Source organism: Protopterus annectens, chromosome 1.part1, assembly GCF_019279795.1.
Source record: "Protopterus annectens isolate FY-2018-M chromosome 1.part1, PAN1.0, whole genome shotgun sequence".
Classification (NCBI taxonomy): Eukaryota; Metazoa; Chordata; order Ceratodontiformes; family Protopteridae; genus Protopterus; species Protopterus annectens.
The window spans coordinates 646,077,522-646,089,560 of record NC_056726.1 but is presented as its reverse complement, the minus strand read 5'-3'; the positions used below and the strand labels follow the sequence as shown (position 1 = coordinate 646,089,560).

The 12,039-nt window shown below is 43.0% G+C and overlaps 1 protein-coding gene across 1 annotated transcript in view; it reads right to left on the bottom strand.

Annotated features, from left to right (window-relative positions):
* Positions 1–12,039, bottom strand: part of FAM214B (family with sequence similarity 214 member B) — a 2,663,862-nt gene that overhangs the window by 361,119 nt on the left and 2,290,704 nt on the right. The window contains exon 12 of the mRNA XM_044077337.1: positions 5,910–6,006. Within this exon, the coding sequence (XP_043933272.1) occupies positions 5,910–6,006 (97 nt within the window). The remainder of the gene's footprint in view (positions 1–5,909; positions 6,007–12,039) is intronic.

Here is a 12,039-nt window from a genome sequence, read left to right as displayed (position 1 = left end):
GTAAGTCAATCACTCCAAATGCTTCAGACTTTGCTTGGGGATCAGTTTCAGGAGGGATAAAGTGCAGGGAGTGTGAGACACCAAAACAGATGCAAGCACATAAATATTAAGGAGATGCTTGTCCTGATCAAGAAATTCAACTCTCTGAACCATCAAAGTTGTTAACATGGAAAACAGTTTTGCTGATTACTCTGACCTCTGCAAGAAGGGTATCTGAGTTGCAAGCTCTTATGGTGATTCATCTCTTTCTCATGTTTGATAAGGATAGGATTTCTTTGAAAACTAATCATTCTTTTTTGTCTGAAGTGGTATCTGAGTTTACTTTACTATCCATCTCCTCATTTTCTTTCCTGAACCTGAAAATGAGGGAGAAAGGATACTGCATACTTTGCAATCAACAGACAACTCAAGTACTGTCTCGAGAGAACTAAATCTTTCATATCAATTGTTCATTTCTTGTGAAGGTAAGAAGAAGGGACAAACTGTGTCAAAACAGACTACTTCCAAATGGTTGTTTAAGGCCGTTACCTTTTGTTATATGCAACATAACAAAATTATTCCAGGCAGGGGCAAAGCCCACTCTTCCAGGGCCTTTGCTTTGTCTATGGCTTTTTGGAAAGGGTGGATTCTAGAAGTATTCTAGAAGCTGCTACTTGGTTCTCTATACATACTCTTACAAAGCACTACAAACTGGTTTCCTTCTCCAGGTCCAGATCAAGCTTTGCTAGGACCATTCTCTGAGTGCTCCTGGACTGTTCTTCTTTCACCTACCCATATAGCTAAGGCTGCTGGAGCAGTGATCAATATGATGAACACAGTACAGTTGTATAGGTTGAACCTACCATAACTGTAGATGTTCAAATGATCACTGCTACAGTAACTGCTACCTCCCTCCATCCCCCTTGTTTTTTGGTGTGTTTTTTTGTGCCAGGGTGTGGACATTTTTTTTTTCTTGTTCCTAGCATTGTCCTTTCAGGCCTCGGAGTCCCTTTCTCTGTAGGCAGAAAGGCTGTGAAGGTCTTCGCACCCCAACTTGTCTTTTAGTCAGCTCAGCACAAGCTGCCTTACAGAATATAACCCATACAGCTAAGGCTAATGCAGCAGTGATCAATATGATGAACATCGAAAGTTATGTACTTACCATAATGATAGATCCATGTTGTCTGTTTCCATCTCATTTAATCTTCTCCAAAAAATTTCAACTGCTAACTGTAAAATCTTGACACCAAGGACCCAAAAAGGAAGAGGAGAAAAAAAAAACCCTCAATGACTCAATCAAATGTCCAGGAAAAACACAATACAGGAATGGCCAGTTCGGATGGATGGTTGAACTGGATGGAACTAGACAACACAGATCTATTGTTATGGTAAGTACATAACTTTCATATCCAACGTTGTCTTTTCCATGTAGATTTAACATGAGGAGCAGAGCCCCCAGCCATGTTTCACCCCAGGAAGGTCCTATGACAGCACATTCTGTAACATATGCACTGCTACCAGAAACAATCAAGATGAAAGTGTCCACCACCAAACCCCCATGGCCTCCTGACAAAGAGGGTCCGACTGGGTACCCTGTTTGTTCAGATACCAGGCCACAGACATATTGCCTTGTCTGCTAAAAAATAATAGCCTTTGGGAGAAAGTCCTAAAAAGGCCTGCATTGCAAGGAGGATTGCTCTCATCTTCAAGGCAATGATGTGAAGACTGGCCACGAGGGTACACTAAGTCCCTTGGATCAGCTTCCTTTCAAAGTGCCTTCCTACCCAAAAAGGTAGACATCTGTTGTAACCGTGCCCTGCTGTGGGTTGAAGAAAGAAAAAATGATCTCCTGGCCAACAGTAGGGGGGATGCCAACCATTATTTGATTTAACTCTGATAGCGTTCTATTAACATAATGGGAAAATCCATATGGTGGGGATCAAGTTGGACCACTGTATCATTACAGTGATTCCCACAGAAAGGCACAATCGGAGTAAGGAATCCCTGGTTCTGACAAAAGATGCCCTCATGAAGGAAGTGAAAAGCCAATTGTCCAGGTAAGGAAAGACCTGAAAACTCTGCAGTCTGAGCCAGGCCCCCACAACTGCCATGCACTTGGTGAACACCCAGGGGTGGTGTTGAGAACAAAGAGCAGTGCCCTGAACTAATAAAGACTGGCTCCCAGCCAGAAGCACAGATACCTCCTGGACTGCCCACTATTTTTATAAGATGATAGGTGTCCTTGAGGTCAATTAAGCATATTCAGTCATCCTTCCTCAAAAGAGGTAGGATGGACTGCAAAGTGATCAAGTGTAACTTCGTCTGTTTCACAAAGTGATTCAGTTTGCTTAAATCCAAAATTGGCCTGAGGTCCTTGTTGTTCTTTGGAACCAAAATGAAACTGAATAGACCCCATATCTCCATTAGTCTGGTGGGACCTCTTGGATGACAATTTGCTAACAGCTTTTGGATTTCAATAGCTCCATCCCTTCTTTGGGTGGTACTTCTGGGAGGTGCTTGACATTTTAGTTTGCTGAAATAAAAATGGAATTATGTAGCCTCTGGATACAATTCTTAACACCCATGTGTCTGAGGTGATGGCCTTCCAAGTTTTCAGATGTACAGTCAAGCGACCTATCACTACTTCCAGAGCAGAACATTTAGGCAACCTTTCAGGAATGCTGGAAAGGCCTCCTGGAAAAGACTCCATGGAAGCCTGGTTCTGTGGACCACCCCTGCCATGCAGGTAGAATACATCCTTGTTACATCCCTCCCACTCTGCAAGGGGGAACTTTCTGCAGAAGCATCCTGAAGAAACTGCTGCACTTTTTTAAAGAAGAGACATTTCCCCCCCTTTTGATTCTATGAGAAGATCCAATGGGGGTCGGGTGGCAAAATGCATTCCGACACTAGACTGGGTCTTTCCATCTTGCTCCCTCTTAGAAGCAGTCTACAAAGTTGCACAGTTTCATCCAAGCATGGCAATGCTGAGGCCAGCAGCCTGGGAGATGCCATTGGCTGCAGTGGAAAGCAAACACATGGACGCATTAAAAATAGACTGTGAAGTGGACAACTGCATCTCCAGAGTTTTATGAGAGTCCTGAGTTGGTTGTGCCTTAACAACTCTTAACACTTCAGACATGATGTCCCATTGAAGTTTTGTCAAGTGACTCAGGTAATTTAATGCTTTCACATCAAGGGTGACTGACACATAGGAGTGCTTCCCTAACCAGTCTAGTGCCCTAGACTCCATGTGGGGGGAGGGGGGTGAACTATTGGCTTCTCGTCTGAGATGTTCTTATTGCTGGCTGCAACCAGCAGAGTAGCATCAATGGTAAGACCCTTAACTCCAGTGTTGTAGATCCTTGAGAAAGGCCAGGATCTTACCAGGCTTCTGGGCTTTTTAGGTATTGGTTCCAGCACACTGGGCTTTATTCAGGCAATCTGAGGCAATAAGTTAATAAGCACGTCCATAGGGGGGGACTACACAGGATGTGGATGGGCCCACCCCAAATGCCTCTAAAAATACTGACTCCTCTAGAGATAGGGCTTTGGCTGTCCAGCTCCTGCACTAGTGAAGCAGCTCCATAATATCACCAAAAGAGGTGTGTTCACTGAGTGATTTGGGGTGCCCTTCTCCTTCCACAAGGTTGATATCCTTGGTGAGGGACTCCTCTATATAATCCAGGTGCTTCTTCTTGCACAACCTCTTGGCATGACTCTTCCACCCTTGGGAATCCAGAGGAGAAGTGGAAGAGGCAGGGTAGTCTGGAGGCCTACCAGAGTGGCTGTTCCAGAGCAAGCTGGTACAAGTCTACAGGCACAGATAAAGGTCGGAGGAATACCAGTTGGCACTGACCACTCTGTCTTTGGATAAGAGAACATCCTTTCTACCATGCCAAAGGCAGACACTGAAGCAAGCTGCCTGGACTTCTCACCCCTGGAATCTGAAGACTCCAAAGACATGTCAGACTTTAGAGACACTACTACCTGCCCTGACACGGAGATAAGAGCTGAACTATATACAGTAGACTCCCTCTTATCCAGCCTCCTCTTTAACTGGCCATCAAATTTCTGCCATAGCCCTAGCAAAAGACAAAAGACAAAATCACTTCTGCCTCCTCTGAGCTAAATAATGACAAACATTTGAGTTTTAGACATCATAGTCATTAGAAAAATGCATACCGACACAAATCCTGTTAGTCTAGCTGATTTATAACTTACAAATACTACTTTGTATGCTTTTTCTGATTAACCAGCCATTTGTTTATCCAGCCTAAGGTCTGGTTCCAGCGAGACTGGATATGAGGGAGTCTACTGTAGTGCTGAAGCAGCAAGTGGGAGGTATGACTCCAAGACGCTAAGCATCAACCCATGAACTGGAAACCCCAGCCTCAAATGGTCATTGCTGAGACCCGCATGGTTCCAAGACTGATAGAGTCAAGAAGGCCAAGACAGGGGTGGAAGTTGTAATCAGCCAGGCTATCACACCCAACCTTGAAGGTGGTAAGGCAACTGACAGTTGGAGGAGCCGAAGATCTTTGGATCCAGCTAGCTAGAAGCTGGGGGAGCTGCATGTTTGTGACCCTCCTTAGATGGTTTGGCGTCTTTAGCCCTTCCTCCTCATCCTGGTCACTTTTATCAGCCTTACTAGCTAGAGGGGAGAAGCAGAACGCATCTCTGGCAGGTAAAAAATCCTTAAGGAACAACTTTGCCCTTCATTCGTTAACAGCCTTGGATACAAAGCTGTCAGAAATGGAGCACTGGGTCTCCAAGTGAGCATCTTAGAGACAGTATACGCACTGATTATGCGAGTCCTGGAAAGGGAGCTTATGGTTGCATACCACACACTTCTTAAATTCTTTATCCATATCTATAAACAAAAGTCAAACAACACAACACAATAAAAAACTACCAAACTACTTAAAACATGAGCCATCTTACAATCACTAAAACTATTACTGTTAACACTATTAACTAGAGAAAAAAATTGTAGCTTTATATTTCTCAAAAAAAGGGTGGGAAAAGACCATGAATGACTAACAAGATAAACCTACACTACTTAACTAGCCTAGGTACTGGAAGAAACAAATCTACAATGTACACAAACTATACCTATATAACAAGGGTAAAGGAATAGGTGAAGAAATGTGCTCGAACGCAGGCAAAAAAGTACACCTAACAAAGCTTGAGATCTAGCTGCTATCCTGGAAGGTAACAAACTAGATCTGAGGTAACTCTGTACAGAGTAAGGTACTATGGGTAGAAGAGGTAGAGCTTGGGGCTGAAGTCTTGGATTTGATAACCCAGAGGTTGAATCTGGATGGAAAAGACAATATCAGATCAGAGCTTTGCAGCACATAGTGTTAGTCTAATTCCAGTGTGACACAATCACTTAAGTACTCAGCAATGCAGATAAACACATGATGAATGGAGATAATGCAAAGCAGATGTGCAAGAAGGTTACTAAAAAAAACAAGAAGCACTGATTCAAGAAGCTGAAAACAATGCTATAAAAGCATCAAGAATACCAGAATACACCACTGCCTGGTCATTTTATATACATGATTATTTAGTGTGTGTGTGTCTCTGCATGTGTATGTGAGTGAAGCCATGAATACTCTTCTGTGACACTGCATCTAATGACAACACTGGCACTTTAATTCATTCTTTGTACTTGGAAGGGTTACATTTTATAAGATGACGACCCATTGTCCCTCACAATTCTCAATTTCCTGTCATATGAATCAAGTTCATAATGAAAAAAAAAGTTATTAGGGGCATAGTCCACTAATCAAGAACACATATTAAAAGCAATAACTTATTTTCACATGAACACCTGGCATAAAGTTTCAAAAATGTCTTCAGGCTGCATGATATAATTTTACTGCACAAATACTATCAAATCATGTATTTTAAAATGATTGTACCTCAAAATTTCCTAGTAACGAATGACTTATGGTAGCTGCTGCCCACGTCCCTGTAGAGGGTCTGCTGAATGTTCCTCGGCGTGCACTACGATGTCTTCTGTACAAAAACAAATGTTGATAAATTAACTAACTTTCTTTTTTCATCAGTGCTCTTACACGTACTGTAATAAAAAGCATTCAGAAAAGTCACAAGCAAAGGCAGCTCAAAAATATAGCTCAGTCAGAGAATAACACCACCTCTCCAAACTATTAAAATGTAATTAAGTCTTACATTAACCCAACCACCGGGGTGGCAACTCGATACCGTAAAAACCTCCACTGCCAATCATGAGCGGACAGATGATCCACTGTGGCAACCCCTAACCGGGAAAAGCCGAAAGGAGAAGGAGAATAAGATTAACCAAACCTGAAATGAACTGCATGAGCCAACTTCAGTGATGTACAGGGATAAAATCTTGGATATGGCTCAAGTGACTGAAGTACAGTTAGCAGCTTGAGTGCTTACTGGACCTGGCAAAGAGGATGGGCATGTCATCCTGGGAGTCAGGAGTTGGTTGAGAGTTGTAGTAGTCCTTTGCAAGAAAAAGGTGAACTTGCAACTCAGAGGTAGTTGTGAGGTATACTAATTCACTGATGGGCAGTAGCATTCACTGAGGTATGCAGGGGAGTGTGCTCTAGTGTAAGGTAAGGCACTGTGGCTCCCATACTGATGTGGGGTCAAACGTCCCCTAGCCCAGGGGAGGAGTTAGTCTAATAAGTAAAAATGTCTCTTCATTGCTGGGATGCAGACAAAGACACAAGCAACCGTCACAGCTGACTAAGTGATAGCCTCCCCCCTGGAAAGCTCCTGCCCTACAGAATCAGGTCTACATTATTTCGTTGAAGTGACTACCCATCGAACACTAATTTGTTGAACTTAATCCATCAAACGCTAATTCCAAAAAAAAACTTTTGTTTAAGTGAATTTCTTCTGAGAAGAAAAAGCTTGTTGGCCATCATCAGGAATTTGCCCTTTCCCCACTGTACTGCGATTTCTGAGTTGGTATATTTAGTGGGGGGCGTAATGCATTTTTTGTGATGGTCAGTAGGTTGTTTTTTTTTTTTTCCCTGGGAAGAAATTCACTTAAATGAACATTCAACGGAATTAACGTTCGATGGATTAAGTTTGACAGAAGTGTTTGATGGTTAGTTGCTTCGACTAAATTATACAGAACCACAGAATCTAGGCAGATGGCCCCACCACTAAGGAACAAATGGGTTCAAGTCTGACTGTGGGAAGCTTCACGGTCTGCAAGTGTGAAGGAAAAAAGCATATAAAAAAGTGAAACTGTATCTAAATGAAGCAAAAGTGAAGCAGTAAAACATCTAATCAAACACATATTAGCTACAAAAAATAAAGGATACCCAACAAAAACAAACATGATAAAAGCTTCCCTGAAAAGCCACACATACTTGAAACATATGAAATAAATGTTATTAGTACCTCTGCACTCCACATGCATTCTTTCACGTAAGAAAAAATGACTACTCAAAAAACAATATTCAAAAAGCATAGATCAACCAAATCATTTTTTTCAGTAAAGCATTAGTTAATGAATTTCATTTATATGTATGTATGCAGCTCTGAACTAAGTTTTTACACATCTATATAGCCCCTCCAAACAAGCACTCTAGTCTGTCATAAACAATCTGTGAAAACAAAGGCAGCAAAGAATAAAATCACTAAGGCAAGATGCAGAAAACAACATTTAGTTTAACTCCCAAGCTAAGACCAAAGTGTTCAAAGATTTGAAAAATGTGAGAAACTGCCATGTGAAAAATGACACAAAGCAATTCCCACAAACAAAACATAAGTCTACAAAAAATTAGACGATACTTGCAAATGCACCTTTCGAGCAATAAGGCAAGAAAGCCTATCCATTCTCGAACATCACCATTTTCTGATGCTTGTGTATATTTGTTAGATTTGTCTGTTTGTACGTGCATATACATTCCATGCAGATGGAAAACAGGGTTGGGGCATTAGAAACAGAAGAGACAGATGTGAGTACTGTGTCAAAAAAAGCTAAAAAGAGAAAAGGTTAATCTAAGTATACCATCACTGAATATGAACAGCAAGAGTGATGTTGGGTAATTAGTTTGCTTGATATAAGATGTACAGACAGAAGGAACAGGGTGGAATGTGAGATGGTGTGGAAAAAATAGTGCGGACTACAGGGAGTGATACACATTCAGGTACTGTGGAAAAAATGAAAAGATTGAAATATTAAATAAAACAGTAGTAGAGACATGCTGAGTTTTAGTGTGTGATGTCAAAGGTTTTTAGGGTGGTAGTGGTGTGTGTGTGTGTGTGTGTGTGTGTGTGTGTACAAATGCAAATGAAACATAACAATGAGGACGTTCAAAGTTTTATTGTGGTAAATATGTCTACTATGGTGGTGGGAGACTTTGTAATTTAAGAAAGGAGAAAGGAAAACAGCACAATATGTTAAAATGATTAGAGAAGTAGCAACTAATGGTAGGTTAAGGATAGGTGAAGGGGTAAAGGGAGAGAATGTACTAATAAGAGGGGGCTACTTAAAACAGAGCTTTATTACACATTTTTCAGAGGACATGAGAAAAAAATTAGATGAAACTAGACGAGCAACATTTTCAGATCACAGTGATGTATGGGCAACAACAGGAGAGAATAAGAAGTTATGTACCTACCATAACGTTCCATGTTAGTTGTCTTCATCTCGCCTTCTTTCTTGCCGGATGGGTTCGGAACTGATCCTCGGCTCTGACTCGGCCTTTTACTAAAGCTCGAGAGCTATTTACCGGCTCAAGGCCTCCCCTTATCCCACAATGCTAGGCGTCAGATATCCAGATCTCGTTTGGTAGAGCTAACACCATGGAAAAAACACCTGTTCCCACCACAAGGTTTACCTACAGTGCTACAAACAGAGAAGGACGTAACCTAAAAAAAAAAGTCAACCATAGGAAGAAGGCCTCAAAAGGGATTCTTCTCGGTCCTAACCAGGCTAGGGGGATGGAGGGTGGGATGCAAGAAAGAAGGTGAGATGAAGACAACTGACATGGAACGTTATGGTAGGTACATAACTTCTTAATGTTAAGCTGTCTATCTCGCCTTCATTCTTGCTGGATGGGACAGCGTCCCTAGCACCTTAGCCCTGGGTGGCTCATTGAAACTGACTCTTGAGCACAGTGGAACCAAAATCAGCTTGACTCCTGGAGGCCATATCCAACTTGTAATGCGAAATGAAGGTATGAGTAATGGCCCATGTGGCTGCAGCACAAATAGATTCCATTGGAAGTCTAGCCTGAAAAGCTACCAACGTAGCCAATGCTCTGGTGGAATGAGCTTTTGGTTTTGTAGGGAGTTCTTTATGTCTCAGTTGGTAGATCAAGGTAATAATAGAGGCCAGCCACCTGGACAAGGTTACCTTAGAAACTGGCAGGCCCTGCTTGCCCTCAGCATAGGACAGAAAGAGTTGATCTGATTTTCTTGTCTGTTTGGTCCTATCCAAATAAAAACGTAATTGCCTGTGAACGTCCAAATAGTGTAACCTTTGTTCAGCTCTGTTTGAATAATTAGGAAAAAAGACAGGAAGATCAATAGCCTGATTGAGATTTGTCTCTGAGGGTATTTTGGGTAAAAAGGAATGATTAGTCCTGAGTGAAACTCTATCTTTGTGAAAATTAAGATAAGGAGGACGAATACAAAAGGCATGAAGTTCCGATACTCTTCTGGCTGAGGGGATAGCTACTAAGAAGAGAGTCTTCCAGGAGAGTAACTTTAAGGAACAAGAAGTCGCAGGTTCAAAAGGAGGGAGAATCAAAGAAGTTAATATCAAGTTCAAATCCCACAGAGGGGGGATCTTTAACCGGGGGTCTAATAAAATAGTCCCCTTAAGAAAGGCCTTACAAAGTTTGTGGGACATGATACTGGACTCTGATAAGCCAACGTGAAAATTTGCGATAGCAGCCAATTGGACCCTAATGGTCGCAGAAGAGGAACCTGCTCCAAAAAGTTCCACCAAAAAATCTAAAACATTATGGACAGGGGCTGTAAAGGGGTCTATCTTTCTAGCCTCTGCCCAGAAAGAAAAACGTTTCCACTTACTAGCAGAAGTCTTCCTAGTAGAAGATTTGTGCGAAGAAAGTATGATTTCACGCACTGGCTGAGAAATATGTGGAAGCCTGGCTAAGGTTGAAAGTGGAGCAACCAAGCTGTGAGGTTGAGAGAGTGAAGGGACTGGTGCAGCCCGCCCGACTGATGGATCAAGAGGTCTAACACTGGGTCCAGATTCCAGGGCTGCTCCAGCAGGTGACGATGCAGGAATGGGAACCAAATTTGTCAAGGCCAGTAAGGAGCAACAAGGATCATCCTGGATCCCAAAGCGGTCGCTTTCTGAATCAGTTTTGGAATTAAGGGAAAAGGAGGGAATGCATAGAGAAGACCCCGGGGCCAATCGTGAACTAGAGCGTCTCTGGGGGAATGACCTGGGAGGGGGAAGACAGTGAAGAAGTCGCTGCACTTGCTGTTGAGAGGGGTTGCAAAAAGGTCACAGCAAGGTTGACCCCATCTGCGGAAAATTTTGCCCACTACTAACTGATCGAGAGACCACTCATGAGGCATAAGGATTGCTCTGCTTAGCCTGTCCGCTATGATGTTGGACTTCCCGGGGATGTGCATTGCTATCAGAAACCGCTGAGAGGAGATCGCCCACTGCCAGAGTCTGAGTGCTTCTCGACATAAGGGATAGGACCTGGTTCCGCACTGCTTGTTGATGTACCACACTACCGACATATTGTCCGGCTGAACTGCAATAGTCCCGGTAGGTAGAGAGTCCTGAAGAGATTGCAACGCTAAAAGTACCGCTCTCATCTCCAAGACATTTATGTGCAGATGGTACTCTAGGGGTTGCCAAGTGCCCTGGAGAGTCCTGCCCTGAAAATGCCCCCCTCCCCACCCGATCAGGGAGGCATCCGTTGTCACCGTGGCAACCGGAGGAGGAAGGACAAATGGTCTGCCCTGAAAAACTTGAGGGGAGACCATCCACCAAGAAAGGTGGTCTTTGCATGATTGGGTGATTATTATGTTGTGAGACATCAGAAGCTGTTGAAAGGACCATTGGGTAAAAAGAATCCATTGAAGAATCCGCATGTGAAAACGAGGTAGGGGAAGTAATGTGATTGCTGCTGCCATGAGACCCAAGGTTTTCAGTACAAATCTGGTCTGAATTCTCTTGCACTGTAGTAACGTTTGAACATGTCGGCGAATGTCTAATACTCTTTCTAATGGAAGTTTTGCAGACAGTTCTTTTGTATTTAATATGGCACCTATAAAGGTTATAGATTGACAAGACGACAATGCAGACTTTTCGAAGTTTACAGAGATACCTAGCTCGGAGCAAGTTTGGATGGTATAATCCCTGGCTCGGATTAGCTGATGCCTGGTGGAAGCAGTTAGGAGCCAGTCGTCTAGATATGGAAACACCTGGAATACTCGCCGTCTCAGGTGAGCCGTAACCACTGCCATGCATTTGGTGAACACCCTGGGGTCTGTGGTGAGACCAAAGGGCAGGGCTTTGAATTGATAGTGACTGGCTCCTAACCGGAAGCGGAGAAACCTCCTGGAGCATCTGTACATTCTGATATGGTAGTACACATCCTGAAGGTCTATGGAGCACATCCAGTTGTCCGGACCCAAAAAGGGTAGAATGGACTGAAGCGTGATCATCTGGAACTTTGTTCTTTGAACAGACTTGTTTAACCTGCTGAGATCCAAAATGGGTCTCCAGTCCCGTTTTTTTTTGGTACCAATAAGAACTTGGAGTAAATCCTGGATCCTTGCTGGTCTGCTGGGACTCGCTGGATGGCTCTTTTTACTAGCAGTTTTGAAATTTCTAGTACTGCTTGTTCCCTTAGATCGGGTGGAACATCTGTAAGGGATCTATTTGTTTGCACGGGGGTGTGGACATAGGGGATTTTGTAACCCTCAGATATGATAGACTGTATCCATTTGTCTTGTGTGAGGAGTCACCAGGCTTTTGGATACAGTGACAATCTTCCCCCGACTGCCTCCGAGGGTGGACAGTTGGGCAGCCCCTCAGGGGTGCTGAAA